Here is a 22735-nt window from a genome sequence, read left to right as displayed (position 1 = left end):
TGTCAGACTCCATACCCCAAAGCTGCCAAAGTCTGGTTCTTCCAATGGGGTAATTTGGAGATGACTCTCTTGGGACTGTTGTTTGGATGCACACATCCATCAGCCAGAGTCCGAGGTGAGGGTTGCATTCGAGGCGCGATCCCCGCGTTTTCGTTTCTTGGTTGCTGACGGCTGAATTGTTGTTGGCTGGTTTTTCGGAACGGAGCGTTTGGTGCAGATGACCGTTTAGGAAGAAGAGAAGTCTGGGCAATGCGACGTTGTAGTTGTTTAAAAAGACGAAGAGGTTCCTAGGATGCATGGAGGAGAGGAGGGTTCGCGATGGAGGTGCCTTCACTGCGATTTTCCGTCATGATGCTTCGGTCGACTGTGGCGCTTGCGGGCGTGCTCGCGACGCTGGCGGTGCCATCGGTCGTCGCGAGACCGATGCTCTTGGAATCTGCAACGATTCTCGAGAGAACGGAACAAGTGAGAGATGCGTATGACTATGTCATCGTCGGAGCTGGTACGGCCGGGTTAACGGTTGCCGACCGGCTGAGCGAAGACGGGAAGAGTCAGTGACGAGGCCTTTTGGAAGATGAGGCGCTGCTTACAGTCGACATAGACTCCGTTCTAGTGATTGAGTACTGCCACCTCAGTGAGTAGTTTCGCGCTGATGTCCCCTCCGAAGTTCCCCCCTGATGTCTTTTTTAGTATCGGACGAGGTCATCGAAGCTGGCAAGGGTCGCAACTTCAACGACCCCGGGATCCAGTACAACATCACCTCAGTCCCACAGCACGAGATGAATAACCGAACGCAGTTTGTTTGGATAGGATGCTGCGTTGGAGGTAGCTCTGCCATCAACGGGATGGTCATGGTGCGCGGGACCAAAATTGAGTACGATGGCTGGGCGGAGTTGGGAGGGCCCGGCTCAACTTGGGACTGGGACGGCGTCTTGCCGTATTTTAAGAAGGTGAAACCATACACACATCTCTTATAGGTGCTCGCCACTGATGTTGACTCCAGGCCGTCCACTTTACCCCTCCCGAGGAAGAGCTCGCCGAGGCGTTCAACATCACCTGGGACCCGGAAGCCTGGGGGATGGAGGAGAACACCAAGATCTTTGCCTCGTTCCCCGAGTACCAGAACCCGACGCTGAGTTTGTGCAATCAGAAATTTCAGACAGGAGACAAAAAGCTGACTGGTTTGTAGTCCCCACCTACCAAGCCGTCAAGAAGATGGCGCGGATGGAGGTGCCCCTGGACGGCGCCGGCGGCGACAACGGCCTCTTCTGGTTCCCTTCATCCATCGACCCCAAGACGCACAGACGATCGTACTCGCGAACAGGTCACTACGATGGCATCCAGAGACCAACCTTTGACGTGATCACACGGCACAAGGTCCGGCGGGTGCTCTTCGACGGCACTGCAGCGACCGGGGCCGAGTTCTTCTCCCGCGACGGCGATACACGCTCCGTCACCGTCAAGGCTAACAAGGAGGTCATCATCGCCGCGGGCGCCGTGCACACCCCGCAGATCCTGCAGCTCAGCGGCATCGGACCGAAGCCGCTCCTTGACGAGGCCGGTATCCCGGTCCTGCTGGACATACCCGGCGTGGGCCAGAACTTCCAGGACCACGCGTACCTCAGCGTCGGGTACGAGTGGGGGAAGAACGGCAGCGGCCCCAGGGGCCCCGAGGTGCCGGCGAACGGCGACCCGTGGAGCGTCGCGGCGCCGAACCTGGGCGCGTGGATAGGGCTGCCGACGATGACGGAGGCCTTCGAGGAGATTGCCGCGCGGTACGAGGCGCAGGACCCGGCGGCGTTCCTGCCCGCGGACACGCACCCGACGGTGGTCGCGGGCTACGCGGCCTTCCAGAAGCTGCACGCCAAGCTGCTGCGCAGCAAGAACACGAACATGATGTGGCTGCCGCTGATGGGCGGTGCGGGCGGGATCGTGATGAGCATGCACGTCGTGAGCCACGGGACGATCAACATCGACCCGGCGGACCCGGAGGCGGAGCCGGTGGTGGACTACCGCGCGCTGAGCAACCCGACGGATCTGGACGTCATGGTTGAGGAGATCGAGTTCATGCGGAGGTACATGGACAGTCCGGACTTTGCGGAGTACGAGCCGCGGGAGACGTCGCCGGGGAGGAATGTGACCGGGGAGGCGCTGCGGAGATGGATACGGGAGCAGTATATCCCGACGAACTTCCACCCGATTGCGACGGCGGCGAAGAAGCCGCTTGAGATGGGCGGGGTGGTGGGGGAGGATCTTGTGGTGCATGGGACGGAGAGGTTGAGGGTTGTTGATGGGAGTATCATGCCGATGCTGCCTGGGGCGAATACGCAGCAGACGGTCTACATGCTGGCTGAGAAGGTGAGTTATCCTTGGGTGAGAAAGTGAACTTGAGTGGTGTACTGACATCGTGAACAGGCAGTCGATTTGATCAAATCCAGACAGTGAGTGAAGCTGTCTGGCCGTTTGAATGTCAACGTGAGCTCAAGAGCAGCAGGCACACGCATGCAGTACTAAAGAGAGCAATCGGGGCTTGTAAACACCTGACTTGCCGAATAGTTTCTCTGCTAAAGAAACAAAACAACTGGCTCTTTCTCCTTTCATCCAAAGCTAGATAGACATGCGTATTCTCTGTTACCGCCACGGACTCCGAGCACATGACCATAATGCCTCAAATACGCACCCTCATGCGCTAGTCCGCACTGCAAAACGCTTCTTCAAGTCCATACTCTTCAAGCTTGAGAGCCGGATCAAATTTGATGCGCCTGAGCCAATCCACCGACACTTTCCCGTCATCTGTAGATGGGCAAGGGGGTTTCCCAAGCCCATATTCGCCAATGCGTCCGCGCCTCTAGGTTCTGGTCTCGAGGAACATGCCAGAACTGAACCACAGCACAGCGGAGGCTGGTTTCCATCAACTCACGCAGCTGCTGCCAAAGATGGCCGTGATCCAAGCAACCGCGGTCAGATTTGCCAGCCTCAGAAGCGTAGTGTAAGACAAGAGACCGCCGTGCTTCTGTTCCGCATGTTGTATCGACAATGTACTCCGACGCGGTCTGTATAATGACGTGCTTCAGCGTAGTAGGCACGGAGCCGTTTGCTGCATCTTCCGCAGGTTGGCCTTGATCTATTAAAGGGATGAGGGAACTGAGAGCGGCGATGACGGCGTGCAGCTCAGCGCGGTGCTTCGTGTGACGCAAGAGCAGTTTCTCGCCTCCCTCCTGGACGTGGTACATGGTGGGCACCGCCAGGCTGAGGTTAAAGGGGTTGTTGGGGCCAAAAAAGACGCCAATCGCGGACTTGTTGGGGCCGTTGGCCGAATATGCGCTTTCGACAGCGATGATCAGAGAGTCGCAATGCGAGGCACGACGAAGGGTGCCGGGGTCCTGGCGATAGCAGCGACGATGGACGAAACGGCCGCCATTAGGGTCGATGGCGGGACCGGGCGATTCGAGAAAGGCGAGGTCGCCTTGGTACACATCCGCGTAGGAGTCTGGAAATCGAGCAGCAAGGCAGAGAAAGTTTGTTCCAGGCACGAAGCAAGTCTCGTGGTCTGAGTGGGTGGCGGTGGAATTAGAAAGCATCATGTCGGTTATGCGCTGCACAGAGGCCTGTTGTGGTGGCATCATGAGCTCGTCGCAGCAGATCTATCTGCGTGTAGCAGCAGAAAGAAGAATGTAATATTGATCGGAAGATGAGCTTGAGACTCTGAAAGTTGTGAAGAGTAAGAGAAATATCTTGAAGAGGAGGGGCCGGGGGTAGAGAAAAGGCCCTGGTTCCGTGCAAACGAGTTGGATTCAAGTGCTCTGTCAGAGCTCCGTTTGCACGAATCCCGCGCCAACCACTCAGACAACCTCATCTGAGTCACTTCGGCTCCTTCTTCACCGTCGGGAAAGGGCCATACGCGTTTCTGAAGCTAGCCATCATGTCTTCTGCCGCAGCCCGTCTGGATTGCCCCGCAGTCGCAAGCTCGCGAGCCGCCTGGTTCTCAGCCTTCGGCACCAGCCAAACTCAACAAACGAACCCAGACTCTGCAAATCTCGCAGGCGCTGCAATATTTCCTGCCAAAGGTCGAGATTCTTTATGCTCAAACCTTGGGCAGTCACGAAGCCGTTCGCCATCCACGTCTTCATGTACGGGGACTGTCCCCGTTTGCCGCCTCCGACCGCCTCGACGATGTAGGATGAATGAGACTTCACCACCACATGGGTCACCCTGCACTGCTTGTCCACGCTTGTGGCACTACCCCAATGTCCCCCCTTCTCACAGAACGGCTTCACGGCATCGAGGGCGGCGATGGCGGCGTGGAGCTCGGCGCACTGGTTCGTGTGCGGGGTGGCGGGTCCGGAGTCGACCTTGAAGCCTCGGGTCTCGCGGCAGCTGTCGCCAAAATACACGCCGCAGGATGAGCGCTGAGCGTCTCCGGTGCCGTTGTTTGGACAGGCGCCTGCGATGGCGACGATGATGGAGGACCGGTCTGGGGCGGATGTTCTTGGGCGGCGGATGTGATGGAACCCACGGGGGCCGGTGATGTCGAGGTGACTGAAGTCCTGATTGTATTCGACGGAGCGGGAGATCGGGAAGCGGCCGAAGGTGAGCTCTGCTTCGGGAAAACGAGACGGAGGCGCGCCGGGATGGCGGATCATGCGCTTTTTGGTGTCATGGACGCTGGACTGGTCAAGATTGTCAGGACTGTCTCTTGGGCGCTTCCGTGAGCTGTTCCCGTATGGAGGAGTCCCGGGATCCGGCTTTATGACTTGGCTAGGAGACATTGGTTCTCGTGAATTTGTTGACGGATGAGCATGTGCTGATTGTCGGTCTGTTGTCGAGCCTCATTACCATTCAAAGCGACGTGAGGCGTAAAAACTGCCTCATCCATCCGTTTCTCGAGCAGATGAGATGAACCTACCCCACAACTCTGTGACGGCGGGGGCCTTTGATCTCATTGGATCGTCACCATCTCTAGAATCTATATTGCTTTTTCTTGTATGCCGTTATCAGCGCTCACCGAATTCTACCGACCATCTCCTTCGGTGAGGTTTGTTGGCGGTGTTCTGTTGTGAGGTCATTTTGCCCTGTCTGGAGGACTACGTCGTGAGTCGTCCGACCATGCTGCGTCGAGAATGACTTGGTTCAATAACAGTTGTTATTTTCTGATCTTTCGCAGCCTCCCTGTCGATTTGACATTCCTTCGGTGTGAGGTTACATCAGTGTGGAAGGTAAGAAGCCGAGGAAGGTAAGAGCTCCTGGCTCAACCACGCACCGCTGGGAGCGATAAGATAAGGACTCGGAGAAATTGTTAGTGCAGCAGCTCGTATTCACACCTTCCATCATCACCAATACGCAAAACGACCTGGATACGGTCATATCAAGACATCCGCTGTTAAAACCTCCGGCTTGGCGTCAAACAAAACACTTTGTCCGCCCGCGTCGAACCAAAATCTCACCGTCATGCTTCCTACCTTGTCCTGCACGCTACTGCAGCGTCGACGATCACCGGCGTCAGCACCATGAACCAACGACCTCCCCAACCTCACCAAACGACAGCTCATAGCTCTCGGGTTGTACGAAGCTGCCGATATCTTCGCACGGCTCGGCGTTTATGTCTTCACAAACTCCTCGGGGTCGGTTCCTCAAACCGCCAGGCTGAAGAGCGTTGGGATGGGTTTCCCTGACTGATCATGCCGGAGAGCCGACCGCCGCAAGGATCACCGCATTTCCATCGAGTCTCAAGAAGAGATGAACAGCCATAGCCACGGCCACGTCCAAATCCGCGTATACTGCGACAGAAAGATGTCAACTATACCCATCCGTATTCGCTGCGAAAAGAAACCCGATGAAGTTCGCACCATCGCATACTTGCTTCTCCTCAAACACGAAAAGGAAGAAGTCTTGCAAGTTGCCGCATTCTTGTGCAGCACTCAATCTCAAACAAGCAAACGTTCTCCCGTCCGAGCCATGTTAAACCAAGCGGCCAAAACCTTCGGATTCGCGTCATCCTTACGCCCCGCATTCGTATTCCGCCATCTCTCAGCGGCTCACCACCAGCGCCCTAGCAAGAATTCCCCGCAATCTCCCGCGGGCACCCCCTTGATCAGCGCAACGAATGCCACAAATCACTCTTCGTTGCACCGCCCTGTGGACGCTGCGAGTCCCGTATTCGGGACCGCCCGATGCCCTCATAGGCTAACTGCTCGAGGGGGCAGGGGAGGAGCCCCCGCGGGTCGTAAAGGACCAATTTGCTCGCATTCTCTTAAAATCGCTGGCCCCTTGATTCGAGGCCCTTCGTTTCCTGAACACTCCCCCCCCACGGTGCTACCGCTCGTATACGAACCCGAACCCGTCTCTCGCCGTCGCCGTTGACGAGGACGCCGCAACCTCACTTTCCCTAGCGATCCACCAACGCAAAGAACGTCATTTCGCACACCGCCCAGTCGGTTGGCGACAGTCGCTGAACGATGGAGAAACGCACCCGACGGCTTGGGCACAAGAAGTCGAGGAACGGGTGCGTGCGATGCAAAGCCCGCCGTGTCAAGGTACGATGAACTGTGATGCCGCAGGAAGTTGAAGTTCAAGCAAGAATTGCTTAGCTTGGAACATGAGAGAGCGAGATGGTTTTTTGACGCGCGTTCTTTTCTTTTCCAGTGCGATGAGAACAGGCCATGCCACCGCTGCGTCGCACACGGCGCGCATTGCAGCCTTTTGGACACTCACCCGGCCGTGACCGCGCCTCTCACGCCGCCGACAACGACAACCTCAAAGTCGCCTGGAGTAGGAGGATACGTCCCGATACAAGCCTCGCATGAGGCAGCGCCGACGCCAGCGCCAGCTCCGGCTCCAGCTGCTGCTGCAAGCGATGTCAGTATTACACCCACAGCAGGTGAGTACTCAACAGGATGAACGGCGATCTGCAAGCACCTCCTTTGGTGCGTGTTATGTGCCTGTCGTTCATGTCACCCTCAACGTTCCGAGGGGCGCTTGGCTAACGAGCAAACTTTCATTCGGGGAGAAAAGTGAATAGCACGTCACCATACGCAGGCGACCCGGCACTCGTCGACCCCCGCAACCAACACCACCACTCTGCCTCCTCCGCCGGCTCAGCGGCCCCAGATCCAGGGTTGGACCTCCTATCGGAGGATTGGCTGCAAAGCCTGCGCTTAATGCACCACTACAGCACCGTGACATGCAACGCCCTGCCGTCGGATGCCTGCACTGAGGAGCTGTGGAAGACGGCTATTCCCGAGATGGCATGCTCCCATGTAAGTTTTGTCTTTTTTGCCTTTCTCTGCCCACTGCCCACTTCCCCGGGATGCTCCCCTCCCTGGCCCATGGGTTGGTTGGTGGTGAGAACTCTATCTCGATATGGAAAACAACCCCCTAACAACCTCCAAAGAAGTTCCTCATGCACGGCTTGCTGGCCGTCGCAGCGCTGCACTACGCCCACGTCCACCCGGCCGAGCGCCGCAAGTGGGATCTCATCTCGGTGCACCACCAGAACCTCGCGCTGCGCTTCTTCGCCGCCCGCCTCAACGACATTGACAAATCCAACTGCGAGGCCTACTTCTTCCTCGCCTCGCTCATCTTCATCGTGAGCGTCTACTCCGTCGCGCACTCCGAGACGGTCGGCCGCGCCGTCGGTCTCGGCGACGTCGCCCAGTCCTTCCGCTTCCTGCACGGCGTCAAGGGCATCCTCGACTTCCAGCCGCTCGAGGAGTGGCGCCAGAGCGGCGGCCCGCTGGACATGCTCCTGCGCTCGCCCGAGATCCCTCCCGGCATGATGAACGCCGGCAGCGCGTTCCAGCGGCGGCTTGACGCGGTCACGGCACTCGCAAGGGAGGTACCCGCCTCGTTTCACGATGTTATTAACGAGCAGAGCGTGTGCGTGCTGGCGCTTGAGAGCTTGCGGCGCTCGCATCAGATCGTCTCGGCGGCGGGCGACGGGGATGCCATGCCCGGGGGTGTGTGGGGATGGTGCGTCACGCTGCCGGCGCTGTTTATCGAGATGATTGGGAGCGGGCACGCGACGGCGCTGGTTATACTGGCGCACTTTGCGGCCTTGTCACGGATGTGTGAGCGGCGGGACGACTGGGCGTGTTCCGGGTGGAGTATGGGGGTGATGCTTATGGTTGACGAGGTTATCGACGACGAGTGGAGGCCGTGGATTGAGTGGCCCAAGAAGAGCATGATGGAGCAGATCAGTGTTGATGAGATGGAAGTTTGAATTGATACCCCTGTGATGCCTAATAACCCGACCCTATGGATGCTTTACGCGCTAAGAAATAATGACATTCTGAGATTCTGCGTGTGATGAAAGAGATTGGAAATGTGCCGCAAACACAACCACTTAGATTTTCCTGATCATGACAGTCTTCGTGGGGTCGGGGACAGACTGTTGTTCCATTTTGTCAGCCATCATCTCATGTTGCATCGAAAAAACAAAGAGTTTCCACTTACACCCGCGCCAAACTTGATATTCTCGTATCTCTCGGTGACACCGTCCGGGAGCTTGATCTCGTAATTGCAGAGGATGTTGGCCATGATCATCTTGATCTCGTTGACGGCGAAGAAGCGGCCGGGGCAGGCGTGGCGGCCGTAGCCGAAGGTGAGGTGGGACGTGCCGACGCTGACGAATTGGCTGTTGGCGACGACCTCTGCGGCCTTGGAGCCGGACTCGGCGGCGTCCTTGGCCTGGCGCAACTTGTAGTAGCGCAGAGCGTCGAAGACGTCGGCGTCGGGGAAGATCTCGTCGTCGAGGTTGACGCCGCCGGCGGGGATTTCGATGACGTTGTCTGGGGGGATGACTTGGCCGTTGGGGAGCTTGATGGCCTTGAGGACCTTGCGTGAGAAGGAGCCTATTGTGTGGTTGTTAGTTTTGTAGAAGGGGACTTTGGGCAAGGGGGGTTTAACGGACCGGCGCCAAGAGGGGAGCATCGGAGGACCTCGCGCAGGAAGCTGTCGAGCTTCTTCATGCTCTGCAATGCCGGGCTGGAGAACTGGCCGCCAGACTCGAGCAGGGCTTGCTGGACGTCATCTCTCAGGATCGGGATCAGTTCGGGCTTCGCGGCAAGCCAGTAGAGGGCGTTGGTCGTTGTCAAGGAGGTGGTGTGGATGGCGGCAAAGCTGATGCCCAGCTGGTTTTGCGCCAGCTGGCGGTTAGTCGACTGTCCAAACTTTGACTGGGCGTTCATCATCCACTGGAGCATGTCGTCGGGCTCCTGGTAGTCGTCGCCGCCGGTGGCCTTGGCCTGCTTGCGGGCATCGACGATGGGGCGGAAGACGGCCTCCGCCTCCGCGATGCGGCGGTTCAGCTGCTTGACCTGGGGCAGGAAGCGGGCGAGGATGGGGCGCAAGGGACCAGGGAGGAAGGCGACGACGTGGACTGCGGTCATGAGGTCGATGGTGTAGTTGATGGAGGCGTCGATGTAGCGCTCGTCTCTGCAGAGTTCGGGGCCGATGAAGACACGGCCGGAGGCCATGGCGATGATGCGGAGCAGCTTGGCGTTGATGTTGACTTCGGTCCATTCGGTGGACTGCGGGAGCTCGAGGCGCATGGATTCGACGACTTCATCGGAAATGAGGGCATTGAGGCGGGCTGACTTTTGTGTTAGTGTGGCAGTTCTTACGTTGGATGTGAAGATGACAGGCAACCTACGGAGTGCGGGAGTCAATGAGGCCTTCACGGTGTGTACCACGAGAGGCGTGTCACTCTCGATCTTGGTGTACTTGACTTGCATGGACTCATGAATGGCCTCGTCAAAGCTGAGAACATCGTCGGGAAGCTTCCTCAATTCGGGAAGATACTTTGGCGGGACGCAGATAGTGTCACGCTCTGCGGCAAGTTAGCGGGATGCTAAGGTAGGATAGCGCGGGGCAGACGTACTCCTCAAAGTGCTAACGCGGAAGATGCTGTCTTTGAACTGTAAGATAGATTAGCGATGCCATCAGCGCCAAAATAACACAGAGAACTCACCTTCCGGTAACCTTCAATGTAGTAGTCGGAGCCTTTTCCCGCAGCAAACTCCTTCCGCTTCTTCCATGCCCCTCCTTGTCCTCCAACGACAGGGACGTTCGCCAAGGGGTCATTCTTGAAGAAGCTCTGCGCTAACCAGGCGAAGAGGATAAACACAAAACCCGCAGTAGCTGCCGGCAAGTGCTTCGATAAGTACTGGTCAAAGACGCCTGACGAGGCGAGGGCTTCGGTCACGTTGGCCATGATGGGTTGATGGTCGATGCGAGTCGGGACGGGGAGGAGGGGCTGGTACTACAGACGAACTGACAGGACCCTCGCCTTATGTAGTCGATCCCATCTTCTGGAAGCGCAACACAGCATGGGTTCCGCTTGAGGTCGGGACGGCATGGGCAATGGGGGTTACGTAGGACCGGCAGACGGCGTATGGTCCGTCGCGAGCCCCTGAGGGCCAGCGCCAACAGGTCCACCGACGACGGGCCATGGCTCCCCGCATAAGCGCATTTCCAGCGCCTTTGATTAGAGCAGCGGTGGCCAAGGGTCCACTGATGTTGGTGTACACTGCACAGTAGCACTCGCGTGGGAGGGCGTTAGTTGGAACCGCGATGCTTGGATTGCTTGGTGATGCAGATCCTTGGTGTTTGACGGGCCTGGGGACATGGGTGGACGGTCGGGTTCGCGTTCGGATTGTGGGGTGTCTCGTATCCAATGGAAATTGGCCGCTGCTTGAAAGAGATGAACCTGCAGACTGCAGTCAGTCCGCTTACCTAAGGTCGTCTTTGTTCGGGACCTGGAGATGGTTTCTCGGAACATCTGTATCACCACTGCCGACAGCCGAGGTACTTCCGTCCCGCCGCGCATGAACCAAAAGCTATGACCACCTGTTTTGGCCCCCAAGTGGGCCATTATGTCATCAACCGCAGAAGCACACTATCGGCGTTTAATCTTGTCTTACTCGGCTCCGTACCATCCCCGTTCCTGAGCGGCGGTAAACTGGAAGCGTCGGGCCCCTCCGGTTCGTCGCCTGTCTTTCTTCCCTTTGTCCAAAACCGGTTCCGTGTCTTGAACAGTCGTTTTTGTCTACACCTCGATTTTCAACCGTCTGCGATATAAAATCCGGCCGGATGCGGACCATGGCCTCGCCTACACGAAACACGATGCTGTTAACCGGAGATTTCACGTGAGAGGTCAGGTGCAGCAGGATTTGGCGCAGTAATCAACTACCTTAGCGAATTGACCTGAAGCGGTGAATCGGAACCTGTACCCGTACGACCTGTACCTTTACGGCGCGTAGTCAACAAACCTCCAACCAGCAACCTCAACGTCTCCTCTGGCTCACGACCCCGCGGCTGAAGCCTGAATGGTGCCGCAACCACGGTACCACACGTTGCAATCCTGGTTAGCCAGCTGCCACACTTCTCACCCGTCATGGGCAGCTCTGCAAACTTTGACGATGCCCGCAACCTGGGTGGCCAACGCGTGGCCCTGTACGGCTATGCAGCCCTTCAAGATGTGCTTGGAGCTCCGGCTCTGCATGCCTTCCCGCATGCAAAGATTGGAAACGCCTCCTGGGTCTCGGCAGAATCTCTCGATGCCGTCAAAGTCATGGAGTTCACCAACCTCGTTCGCGCCGCCATAGCAGCTTTCCTGTGGTGTCTGGTCGCTGCTCGTCCGCTGATACGCCATAGACCGTCATGGTGCAGTGCCTTCGCCCAGGAATCCCATTTTTCAAGCGCTTTTCACACCCCTCAGAAGAAGAAATGTACGCATTGGACCGTCTATCTCATCGTCGTTGCCGCAGCCGGGCTGCTTCAGGCGACTTTTGCAGCAGTGGCTCCTCCGCGGAACCTCTTCATTATTTCGGACCTGATGCCTTGGGTCGGTGCAGTTCTCATCACTGCCATTGACCGGCCGTCAAAGACCCCAAAGACTCTCCTCTGCCTGTATCTCAGCATATTTGCCTGCGGTATCGTTTCGACCGCTTTCAGCTACAAGCTTCACGGTTACATCTCCATCCCCACAGTCGTCGACCCTCTGATCAGCCTTGTCGCACTCATGGGCATCGTTGCGATGCCAATGCGCGACCCCCGGCTTGGTGACGACGGTATAGCTCACTCCGACCCCAGTTACGAACTTCGCAGCCCCGAAGATAACCTCACTTTATGGAAGTTCATGACGGTATCGTGGATGGGGCCTCTGATTGCCAGGGGCTCCGAGAAACAGCTCCACGATGAGGACGTCTGGCAGCTACCCTTCGATTTCCAGCATGACCGGCTTCATACCCTCTTCCGCGATCTTCGTGGCTCGATGATGACCAAGCTCATCTCGGCCAATGGCATGGACCTCATCATCCAGTCGTGCCTAGGAATCATCGAGACCGCCGCAAACCTGTCTATTCCGATCTTGCTGAAGCAGCTCTTGCAGTCAATCCAAGGCGGCGATCAGAACGTGGAGGTATCTGTTCTCTACGCAATCGCAATTCTTGCTGTCCGTCTTGCTGCTTGTCAGTCGGCGGTCTTCCAGCTATGGTATTCGAGACGCTGCTACGAGAGATCTAGAGGTGAGATGATCACCACCCTCTACGCTAAGACCCTCTCTCGGAAATTCTTCGGTCAACCTGCTGCGGAGCAGATGCTTGCTGGCGACGGAAATGCAAATGGCGATGCCAATCACGACGACGCCGACGACAGCAACGCAGAAAGCGAATCTGCAAGCCGGTTTCGCAAGATCATGTCTTGGTTCCGGTCACCAAAGAAGAACAACCCCAAGTACAAGAAGGTGCAAGAACACAGACAGCCTGCTACCACGGGAAAGATCCTGAACCTCATGAGGAGTGACGTCTACGAGGTTGCCCAGCGGTTTTGGGAATTTCCCACTCTCGTCACGAAGCCGCTTCAGTTTATCCTGTCCTTCGTCCTCGTTTGGCAGCTCCTCGGCTGGCCTTGTATTTTGGGCATGGCCTGCGTCATTGTTGCGCAAGTTTTGAACACCATTTTCATCGCACAGCTTCTCAAGAAGGAACGCCTCCGAAGGGCTGCAACGGACGCAAGGCTGCAATCGACATCCCAGTTTGTTGAAGGCATCAGACACCTCCGCTGGTATGACTGGCAATCCAAGTGGCTGGACAGCATCATGGTCACCAGACAGCACGAGCTCAACACCAGAATCGTTACGGGTCTTTGGAGGATTGCCATCGCCACCATCAACATCGCTTCCGGGACCCTTTTCCCCGTGGCTACTTTCTTCGCTTATACGTTCTTGGCTGGCAAGACTCTCACCGTCGACGTGGCCTTCCCAGCTCTTCAACTGTTTGCCATGCTGGAGACCAGCTTCAAGGAGCTGCCCAACCTTATCACCGTAGTTTTGAACGCATCTATCGCCATGGGCCGTATCGAACAGTTCATGGGCGAGCCTGATAAGGATGGCGTGTACGCTGACCATCTGACCAACGACATCAAGTTCACCAAGGCCTCTTTTGCCTGGCCTGGATATGAGCGTCCAGTGTTGAGAAACCTCGACCTGACCTTTCCCCAGGGTCTCACCGTTGTCTTCGGCAAGGTTGGCTCAGGAAAGTCGGCGCTGTTGCAGGCGATTCTCGGAGAACTGGATCGCCTAGTGGGCGACGTTATTATCCCAACCGAACCGATCGGCTTCTGCGCTCAATCCCCGTGGCTTCAGCACATGAGCATTCGCGACAACATCTTGTTCTCGGCGCCTTTCGACGCTGCTCGGTACACCCAAGTACTCGATGCTTGTGCATTGCTTCCTGACCTGGCCAACTTCAAGCATGGCGACTTGTCTGACATGGGCGAGAATGGCATCGGGTTGTCGGGTGGTCAAAGAGCCCGAGTCGCGCTCGCACGAGCTGTGTACAGCCAGTCGCGGGTGCTACTGTTGGACGACCCTCTCGCTGCATTGGACCACAACACCGCCGAGTCCATTGTCAAGAAGCTTTTCCAGGGTTCTCTTGTGGAAGGTCGCACGGTTGTCCTTGTCACTCACAGAGTCGATTTGTGCCTCCATCTCGCTCAGCAGATGGTCGAAATCGTCGACGGCACGGCACGCGTTTTGAGCTCGGAAGAGGCATCCAATGAGATCGCGAAGTTCCTCCTTGAGGATGATGACCAGACGGCCTATCAAGATGAGCAGGAGAACACGATCGATGAGACTCAGCAGAACGCTGCGATCCCATCCAAGTTCATTGAAGACGAGCACCGAGCCCACGGCGGAGTCATGTTGTCTGTCTACTGGACTTATATCAAGGCGGGCAAGCTTAAGTGGTGGGGCGCGCTTGTGCTCGTCTTTGGTCTCTTCAGATTGGGCAGCCTCCTCAACTACTGGTTTCTCAAGGCTTGGGGCGAGTCGTATAACGAAGAGACCTCTGTGGAGGTCGCCTCGGCTGGCGTGGACTTTTCCCATCTCTTTGACCAGCTCCCGAGCCCCGACGACGACCTGCGCCCGTGGCTTTTTGTTTATCTGGGAATCGCGATTTTCCAGGCTCTCATCTTCACCGTGTCTGAAGGTCTCGCCCTGCTCATGATCTACAAGGCCGCCAAGAACCTGTTCCGCCGGGTCATTGAGAAAGTCAGCCGGGCCACCTTCCGGTTCTACGACGTCACTCCCGTCGGACGCCTCATGAACCGCCTCGTCTCAGATATTGGTATGATTGACGGAGGTATCATGTCTCCCTTGCAACAGGTGGCTTGGTGGTCCCTGGCCTGGTTCTCGAGTATGGTAGTCATTGCCTCCGTTACCCCGCTTTTCCTTCTCTTTTCCGTCGGAATGACTCTGTGGTTCGTTTACGTCTTCATGCGCTTCCTACCGACGTCGCAAAGTCTGCGAAGATTGGAGATGGTCTCGCTGAGCCCGCTGATGTCCAACTTTGGCATTCTCCTTGATGGTTTGGCGACGATCCGTGCCTTCAAAGCCCAGCACCACTTCCAGAACATGAACATCGTGGTCACCGACGCCTTTCAGAAGATGGATCACTTCTACTGGAGCTTGCAGGCTTGGCTGATGTACAGATTCGACGCCCTATCTGCCCTCTCGACCTTTGCGCTTACTCTCCTCGCGCTCTACAAAGGACTGTCGCCGGGTTTGACGGCTTTTGTCCTCACCACCGCCTCGTCCTTCGTCGAGGCAACCCACAACCTCTGTAAGCAGTACGGTACCCTTCAAATGGACTTTGTGTCCGTTGAGCGTGTAATCGAGCTTCTTCACATTCCAGAGGAGCCCTGCGGAGACACCAAACCTCCCGCCAGCTGGCCTCACCACGTTGACGACGTTAGCTTTGATAACGTCACACTGAAGTACGCACCTCACCTTGATCCCTCGTTGTCAAATGCCACCTTCACCATCCCCGGCGGATCGACCTGCGCCGTTCTGGGTAGAACAGGGTCTGGTAAGTCCACCCTGGCCCTCGCGCTCCTCGCAACGATCCACCCGTCCGAGGGTTGCATCCGCATCGGTGAGTACAAACTCTCCGATGTAGACGTCCACGTGTGGCGGCAGAGAGTCAGCTTCGTCGCGCAAGATCCGGTCCTCTTCCCCGGCACGCTCCGTGATAACCTCGACCCGCTGCATCAGTATACCGATGTCGACTGCATCGGAGTTCTGCATCGCGTCTTGGGTCCCGATTGGGATCTCTACATGCATATCGAGGGCGGCGGCAAGAACCTGAGCCAGGGCCAGCGTCAGCTCGTCGGTATCGGTCGGGCTGTCCTCCGACGGAGCCCGATCGTTGTGCTGGATGAGGCGACGGCGTCGATTGACAAGGAGACGGCCGCTAGAGTGCAGGAGGTGCTGAGGAACGAGTTGACAACCAGCACCGTCATCACCATTGCCCACCGTCTCGAGGCAGTCCAAGATGCCAACTACTTCATTCGTTTGGATAAGGGTAAGGTGGCCGAGCACGGGCCGACGCAAGGCTTGAATCAGTAGACGATTTGCATTCGATATTGTTGGCATATATATATGAAGTTTGTTGGGAGATTTCGGGGGGTTGTATAGATTTTGGTCATCATCTTAGCCAGTTTGAATTTTAGTCATTTTTCACAAGCTTGATGTCACATTCTTCCATGGAACCGATAGCGCGTAGCGCAACATTCACACCATAAAAGGGAGACACCACGTTGGTTTTGTCCAGTCGCTGGATTGAAGCTATCTTCTCAACACCCGCCATGCTTTGAAAGGTTGACGTACACAAGTTGCCTTCTCGTACCCTCTATACCAAATCAAAAGAAATCATACAAAAACAGACCCCAAGAACGCCCCGTTTAACATTTCAGCCAGAATCAACATTTCAGCCAGAAGGAGAAAAAAGCTTTTACGCCTTGAAGAAGTCCTCGACAGCCTTGGTGAACTGGTCGGGGTCCTGGAGGGGCGCGAAGTGGCTGACGCCGGTGAGGATGGTCATCTTGCTGCCGGGGATAGCCTTGTTCAGGATGCCGGGGACGTCGAGGTTGACGGCCTCCTCGTGCTCGGCGCCGGCGATCATGACCTTTGCGCCGTCGATGCCGCCGAGCTGGGCGTCGGTGAACTGCGGCAGGGTGCCCTCCATGACGGAGACCTTAGTGGCGAACTCGGTGAAGTTGGCGCCGGGCTGGAGGGTGCCGTACTCGGTCCTGCAGCGGGAGACGAGCTCTGTGAAGACGGCGGTGTCGCTGAAGGTGGCGTTGGTCTGGTCGGGCTTGGCGGAGGCGCCGAAGACAAACGCCTTGTTGATGGGCTTGGTGAGGGTGGCGTCGATGAGGGCGGCGAGGGTGGTGATGCCGCCGTCGGACCAGCCCACGACGTTGTAGGTGCTGACGCCGGCCTCGGTCAGCAGGGCCTGGATGTCCTTGGCCATCTGGTCGTAGGTGAAGACGTCGTCCTTGTTGTAGGTGGTGCGGCCGTGGCCGCGGCGGTCGAGGGCGATGACGTAGTGGCCGTTGGCGACGAGACGGGAGATGACGGCGCCGAAGTAGGCGGAGTAGCCGAGGCCGCCGTGGTCCATGACGATGGGGACGGCGCCGGCCTTCTCGTTGTACTTCTGGTACCACATCTTGATGCCGTTGATGGGGACGGTCGTGGTGCTGATGGGGTTGGGGAGGTCCGGCGTCGCGGGGAGGGTCTGCCAGATGGGGGTGGTCTGGCGGAGGGCGAGGCCGGAGACGGAGCCGGCGAGGGCAGCGGCGGAGAGGATGGCGTTGACCTTCATGTTGGCTGGCGTTTGGTGAAACGGGGGTTGTTGATGGGTAAAAGACAAGGAAAAGAATGTGGTGTGACTGGAGCTCTGGAAAATGAGTGTGGGGGTTTTCACGAAAGTGAGGGACTGAAGTGAGAGACACTTGTTGCGATTGTGGGAAAGCAAAGGCGGTGGGTGAGGAGGGAAGAGAGAAGATCGTGAGATGAGACGGATGGGGGCCTGTTGTTAAATAGGCCGATCTGTTGTTGTCTCCCGCGCGCGCTTCTAGAACGCCGTTCGTCCCTACAAGGATGGAAAACCTGTCAGAATGCCAATCTCCCCGTCGCCTCATTCCCCGCGGACCCGAGGGGCTGGAATTGAGTTAATTGCGACCAGTGCCATCCCGTTGCTGTGGCGGAGCCGAGGAGTCTGAAAATAGGGAAAATAGGAGGCATCGTGCAGGGATCACGACTCAAGCAGGGCGATTTAGAGTTTTTCGCACACCTCGCTGACTCCGGTGTCCGTGAACTGCTGGCCCCAGTCAGGGCCCGGTTGTCCCGGGTGTTTTCTTGAGGATTCGGCAAGATTGTTCCGAGAGAAATTGAATGATGAGGTTGAAGGTTTTGGTGAGGCAATGTTCAGATCCTTTCATGAGAGCTGTAGCCAGCATCGCCGAACCAGGAGGGTTCCAAGATGCAGCTCATTTGGGGGCCATGCAGAGTTAACAGGAACTCCGAGCCGGAGTGGTCCAGCCCGTAGGGCAACAGGAGAGGAGCTCGGGAGGAACCGAACGGCAGGCCGTTCATCAGTTTGACACATTCGCCGGCAGGGGTTGCCTTGCACGGACGGCGTCTGGAGTTGAGCGTCCAGCTGGGCTATACCACAATGCGTTATCCCCCATCGGCTCATCATGATGAGCCTCAACGTCGCTCTCGCGCTTGTCTTTGGGGGGCTTGGCTGGAGTTGCGGTGCCGAGCCTACCGATGTTGTCCGCCAAGACTCGGCGCGGTGTTGAGGTCGGCGAGGACGAATTGAAGCTTTTCACTGTCTGTTAGTGTGGAAATTTTGCGGTTTCAAATTTCGTGAACTATGTACCTATCAATCCACGCTGGCTTAATTGCCCCAGTGGATTTTAGAAGTTGCTGAATCTGATGATGTATTCGAACAGTTGTGGTAGTGGCAACGAGGGAATGAATCTCCGCTGCCTTCAGATATTACATGTACGGAACGATACAAAATTAATGCAGTTACAATCTTGTACATAAGGCCTGCCCATTGCCTTATACAGTAGCACAAAAGAAAAAGACAAGAGAAAATGAACACAACTCCCCTTCTATATCTGAACGCCAGATCGGTTTGCGCTGCACCTTATGAATATAATGCCGTTGTATGATTCGTCCGAGAAGCAAAACCATGCATGATACCTCAAAAAACCTTACAAAGAAAAATGCTCCGACATCTTATGCTCACGACTTTTCTTTCATCCATTGTTGAAACAAGTCAGGGTGCTGATCTTTCAATTCTTGTGATTCTCGGTCTCGCTTGGTCCATTCTATCCAGAACCAGATGCCAGCGCCGAGGAAAGTGAGAAACATAAGTGGAACCGTGACTTGTAGAAATCTATAGAGAGCAAGACTTGAGAAGCTTTCGTCGTCTTGGTATTTGACAATGTCGGTGCTGAAGAGAGTCTAGGAAAGACATTAGCACATACCTAGGCAACGAGACGAGAATGACAATGGGCTATCTTACACTCGAAAATGTAGCTGGAAGGTATATGAGAGTGACTATGGTCACAATTCGCACGGCAATCGTCTCAATAGCGCTACGATCGGCCTGGGTATACATGCTGGCTGAGAGTTTTGAGGCAGCAAGAGCAGTCTGCATTTGTAGATGCTGGATGAGCTTGATAATAGAGTTAGCCATGAAAGAATTGTATCTAGATATGACACGAGGGCCGTCTTCTAGAAACTGGAGTCATAACACTCACAACTGCTTTTCGGTCTGCGAGGATCTTGACCAAAACCCTGGCGCGGTCGACTTGCATTCGTGTATCGCAAATCAGTTCATCCAATTGAAACGCGAAATTCTTGACAGCCTGAAGGCACGGCCTTCGTTGATTCTCAGGGAAGTCTTCATCATGCACAAGCTCTCTGTAGAATCTCTGAAGCAATTCCATGACCTTGACGTTAGATTCCATGACCATGATGTTTTCATTGGCCTTCTCCTCCCATCTCTGCATTTCACTAAGAGTCCCAGGGTCAAGTGATTCTATGTGACGCTTTTCCTTGAGAGCGATAGTGAGCTCCTGGACTTGATGTTAGTAAGCCATCATGTGAGCATAAATTAAGGGCCTTACCGGTTGTTCCGCCTTTTCTTCGAGATACCTTACGTGCCACCTCCACTCAGAAGTTGCCCAACGCGCAAGCGCCAAGTGCACATCCAGCGAGGACTTGAAGCCCTGTTCCATCGACGCAAAGCTGGTATCGTATGTGCTATGCTCATTGTAGAGCTCACCAATTCTAGACTTGATCGCAGCATGCGGATCTGCGATCATCCACAGTTGGGTTCCTTGTCCCAGATCGAATTGGTGATGGATAGCGGCTTGACGAACCTTCCATTGCTTATTCTCCTTCAAAGCTACTGTCTTCAAGTTGAAGCATAGTTGATATTTTCTGCCACTCCGTCCGAGTTCGGGAATGATTGAGCCACCGGCTGGACTTGACAAGTTCTTCTCTGTTCTGAATCCGCTGAACCGAAGTTCCCTATCATGCCCAAATGGAGAGGCATACACAAGCAGAAAGTCCAACAATTGAGGCATGACTTGATAAAAAGTCAACAGGAGATACAACATCTCCTTGCTGAGCCACAAGGGTGCTATGGCGTTCTCCGTAAGGAAGAAACTATCACTGTTCAGCGAGAGACCTCGTACTCACGTAGTGAGATGCTTACACGAATCGACATGCGGGGTCGGGTCGGATTGTGGGAGGATTTGACGGTGGTTGGCTGGGCTGAAGCGTTTGCATGGGTGCATCGCCAAGGAAACCGCGTAACTTGACTTCATTCTTAATATTGATTTTGCTCACCGTACCCGCGGCTGTGATGTCGCGGATAGGGACTTTGAATTTTGTCTTGTCGGGAAGAAATAATAGTCGTTGCGACTCGTTGATTCGGTCGTGGTGTTGGTTTAGGACTGTGGTGCCTTGGTTGGAGCCTGCCAGCAGGCACATAGGAAATCTGTCGTACTTCTCGAGAGACTGAGCCAATGATAAGGGTTGAGCCATCATGATCTTCCTAAAAAATAGAGAACTATGAAGTGTGTCACACTCCACTGAGTTTTTGTGAAAAGACTTAAATTTTCTAGAAGGACACTTACGCAAACGCGGCGCGCATCGGCTTCTTAAACCGATCTTTCTAAACCAACACCACTGCTGACTTGAGGCAAAACAGTGAGCCCTGTAGCAAGGGGCTGTGTGATCAGCCCAAAAGGCGTATTCATTCAGTACCCAATGAGAATCGGACTACGCCGGCCAAGTTAGCGACCGCAAGACCCTCCAAAACCAATATATCCAATAAAAGGGACCGCCCGGCGCCCACCATCATGCGGTAGAACAACATGGGCGGAATGCCAAGGAATTCAGCGCCCAGTTTTCGAGGACTGCTTCATTTGCAGCATAGACTGAACAGATCATACTTCCACTTCTATTCGGTATGAGAGTAATAAATTGCAGATTTAGTTTACTGCGGCGACGTATATATGCGTGGATTGCCACGTCCTGAAATCTTCTTTGATGGTTCAACCTTATCTCCATCTGCATCAAATGAACCATTACAATTATCTTGCTGGGAGAGGATCTGGAGAATGAGACTCTCGACCTTCGAGTCGCTCAATGTCCTCTCGACTCCTCTTTCGTAAAGACTCGATTGCCTCGAGGTCAGCCTATAAGACTGTCAGCTGAGGTCTCATCAGAGTGACGACGCATACAACCTCTGTCAAACGTTTCGGGCTGTAGAAAATAAAATGATCTTCATCAATTGCCTGCGTACGATATTAATTGAGATTTGTCATGGTCGAGCGAAAGACTTACCTGCTTCTCATTGAACCCTTTTCCATCATCTTTGAAACGATTGATCAACCACTTTCTCAAGTGGTCCCACTCGAGGTTGTACGCCGAAACCTTCTGTATGATCCAGCCGGATGGGGGAGGAGGTAGTGTAACTTGGCGCCGTATTTTGGGAATCCCGTCAGAACTCGAGTCGGCATTATCACGGGAATTATTTGGCGACTCAGACTTCTTCCAGCTGAATCCTCGTTTTACTTTGTCCATCGTGTGCGTTCCGAACCAAAGGGACAACAACTAGCTTCTTTCCGATTGCTCAAACAAACGATTGATCTGTTCCGAGTAAGGCTACGAGGCAGAATGATGTCGCAGGGGCATTTTGTGAATAATTCTTTTGTGAATACTTATATAACTAAAGGGAATATAAGGACCCTTTTTTTCCTCTACCCTAACCTAAGCTAGTCTCCTTAACTACTATATTATAACTTAAATAAGGGTAATAATAGTAATTAGTTCTTAGAGCTATTCACTATACTTCTTATTAAATATCCTATTAATCTCCCTCATATTATTCTTATCTTTTAGGTTCTTAGTAATCTTTTTAAATCTCTACTTAACTTAATAGAGAGCTTAGTTCTAAGGGTCTTCTAAGAGTTTAATATATATTATAAGGAGGTATAGAGATACTATATTATTATTCTTAGCTATAAGGATATAACTAAGCTATTATTAAATATATAGTAAACTAGTCTTTTTTAGATATTTAATATTACTAATAATAAGGGCTATATTAATTAGGTAGGAGGTATATATAAGATTTATCTTAGAAAGTTTTAAATTTAGGCTATAGTATAATAGGGAGCTACTTCTACTAGCTTAACTAAGTAGCTTAAAAATCCCTTTTATATACCCTATAGGTTAACTATAGAGGTTATACTCCCTCCACATATTTCCCCGTCAGAGTTATACGGCAGTCAACAAGGTGCGCCTCCAGGCGGCAAACTGCAAAGAAGAAAAGTTAGAAGGGAAGAAAGATGTCGCAGGGGAGTGGCAATGTCGTGCGGTAGCGACAGATGAGCAACACGAGCGGGGTCTTATCTTTCGGGCAGGTGCACCCCGGCGCGGGGCAAATTTCCAAAACCCTTGGGCGTGCCCCTTCTTATGAAATATACATGCGGTTCGCCCTCGACAATGCCTGCTTGTAACAGTGAGGCGCACTTGTCTGATCAGGCAAACTGCTGCCTCCCCCGGCGGTAAGGCAACCATATCTGGCTTATGCGCGCGAGGACATGGGAATTTTCTCGTCTCCTGCATGTATCATGCACATCAGATGACCATCCGATGAACACGCCTTGCGATAGGTCTCCTGGAGACTCCTTGGCTGCATTTCAGCCGTCTCACTTGCCCACTGGCAACATGTCTCGGAGGTTCGGTGAGGAGGCCCATTTGGAAAAGAGGCTCCGCGGCTTAGAGCCTGATGTGCCTCGCCCGCCTGAGGCCGTGTAGCATTATCAGAAATAATTGGACGCGCTTAAAGGTGGTTGAACT

The 22735-nt window shown here is 54.7% G+C and overlaps 7 protein-coding genes across 7 annotated transcripts; 3 read left to right on the top strand and 4 right to left on the bottom strand.

Annotated features, from left to right (window-relative positions):
- Positions 1-318: 318 nt before the first annotated feature.
- Positions 319-2445, top strand: GCG54_00002526 (Dehydrogenase xptC; the record flags this gene model as incomplete). Its single annotated transcript, XM_045402616.1, has 6 exons — positions 319-550; positions 602-634; positions 691-950; positions 1004-1136; positions 1190-2358; positions 2416-2445. The coding sequence occupies 6 exons, from the start codon at positions 319-321 to the stop codon at positions 2443-2445; spliced, it is 1857 nt and encodes a 618-aa protein (XP_045269234.1).
- Positions 2446-2789: 344 nt separating this feature from the next.
- On the bottom strand, positions 2790-4769 carry GCG54_00002525 (uncharacterized protein; the record flags this gene model as incomplete). Its single annotated transcript, XM_045402615.1, has 2 exons — positions 2790-3644; positions 4104-4769. 2 exons carry the CDS (start codon positions 4767-4769, stop codon positions 2790-2792), a joined length of 1521 nt encoding a protein of 506 aa, XP_045269233.1.
- A 1686-nt stretch (positions 4770-6455) lies between these two features.
- GCG54_00002524 (uncharacterized protein) lies at positions 6456-8218 on the top strand (the record flags this gene model as incomplete). The annotated part of the gene is made up of 4 exons (XM_045402614.1): positions 6456-6533; positions 6657-6768; positions 7036-7256; positions 7391-8218. 4 exons carry the CDS (start codon positions 6456-6458, stop codon positions 8216-8218), a joined length of 1239 nt encoding a protein of 412 aa, XP_045269232.1.
- Positions 8219-8341: 123 nt separating this feature from the next.
- GCG54_00002523 (Cytochrome P450 monooygenase 3) lies at positions 8342-10210 on the bottom strand (the record flags this gene model as incomplete). The annotated part of the gene is made up of 6 exons (XM_045402613.1): positions 8342-8386; positions 8452-8849; positions 8909-9589; positions 9650-9826; positions 9878-9914; positions 9968-10210. 6 exons carry the CDS (start codon positions 10208-10210, stop codon positions 8342-8344), a joined length of 1581 nt encoding a protein of 526 aa, XP_045269231.1.
- A 1182-nt stretch (positions 10211-11392) lies between these two features.
- On the top strand, positions 11393-15904 carry GCG54_00002522 (ATP-dependent bile acid permease; the record flags this gene model as incomplete). Its single annotated transcript, XM_045402612.1, has 1 exon — positions 11393-15904. One exon carries the CDS (start codon positions 11393-11395, stop codon positions 15902-15904), a length of 4512 nt encoding a protein of 1503 aa, XP_045269230.1.
- Positions 15905-16289: 385 nt separating this feature from the next.
- Positions 16290-17162, bottom strand: GCG54_00002521 (uncharacterized protein; the record flags this gene model as incomplete). The annotated part of the gene is made up of 1 exon (XM_045402611.1): positions 16290-17162. The coding sequence occupies one exon, from the start codon at positions 17160-17162 to the stop codon at positions 16290-16292; it is 873 nt and encodes a 290-aa protein (XP_045269229.1).
- A 1433-nt stretch (positions 17163-18595) lies between these two features.
- GCG54_00002520 (uncharacterized protein) lies at positions 18596-20410 on the bottom strand (the record flags this gene model as incomplete). The annotated part of the gene is made up of 5 exons (XM_045402610.1): positions 18596-18817; positions 18879-19031; positions 19117-19434; positions 19486-20029; positions 20079-20410. 5 exons carry the CDS (start codon positions 20408-20410, stop codon positions 18596-18598), a joined length of 1569 nt encoding a protein of 522 aa, XP_045269228.1.
- Positions 20411-22735: the final 2325 nt, after the last annotated feature.

Source organism: Colletotrichum gloeosporioides (assembly GCF_011800055.1).
Source record: "Colletotrichum gloeosporioides strain Lc1 chromosome Unknown consensus_13, whole genome shotgun sequence".
In the NCBI taxonomy this organism is placed as follows: domain Eukaryota; kingdom Fungi; phylum Ascomycota; class Sordariomycetes; order Glomerellales; family Glomerellaceae; genus Colletotrichum; species Colletotrichum gloeosporioides.
The sequence above is the reverse complement of the archived record's forward strand: the minus strand, read 5'-3'. Positions and strand labels throughout refer to the sequence as shown.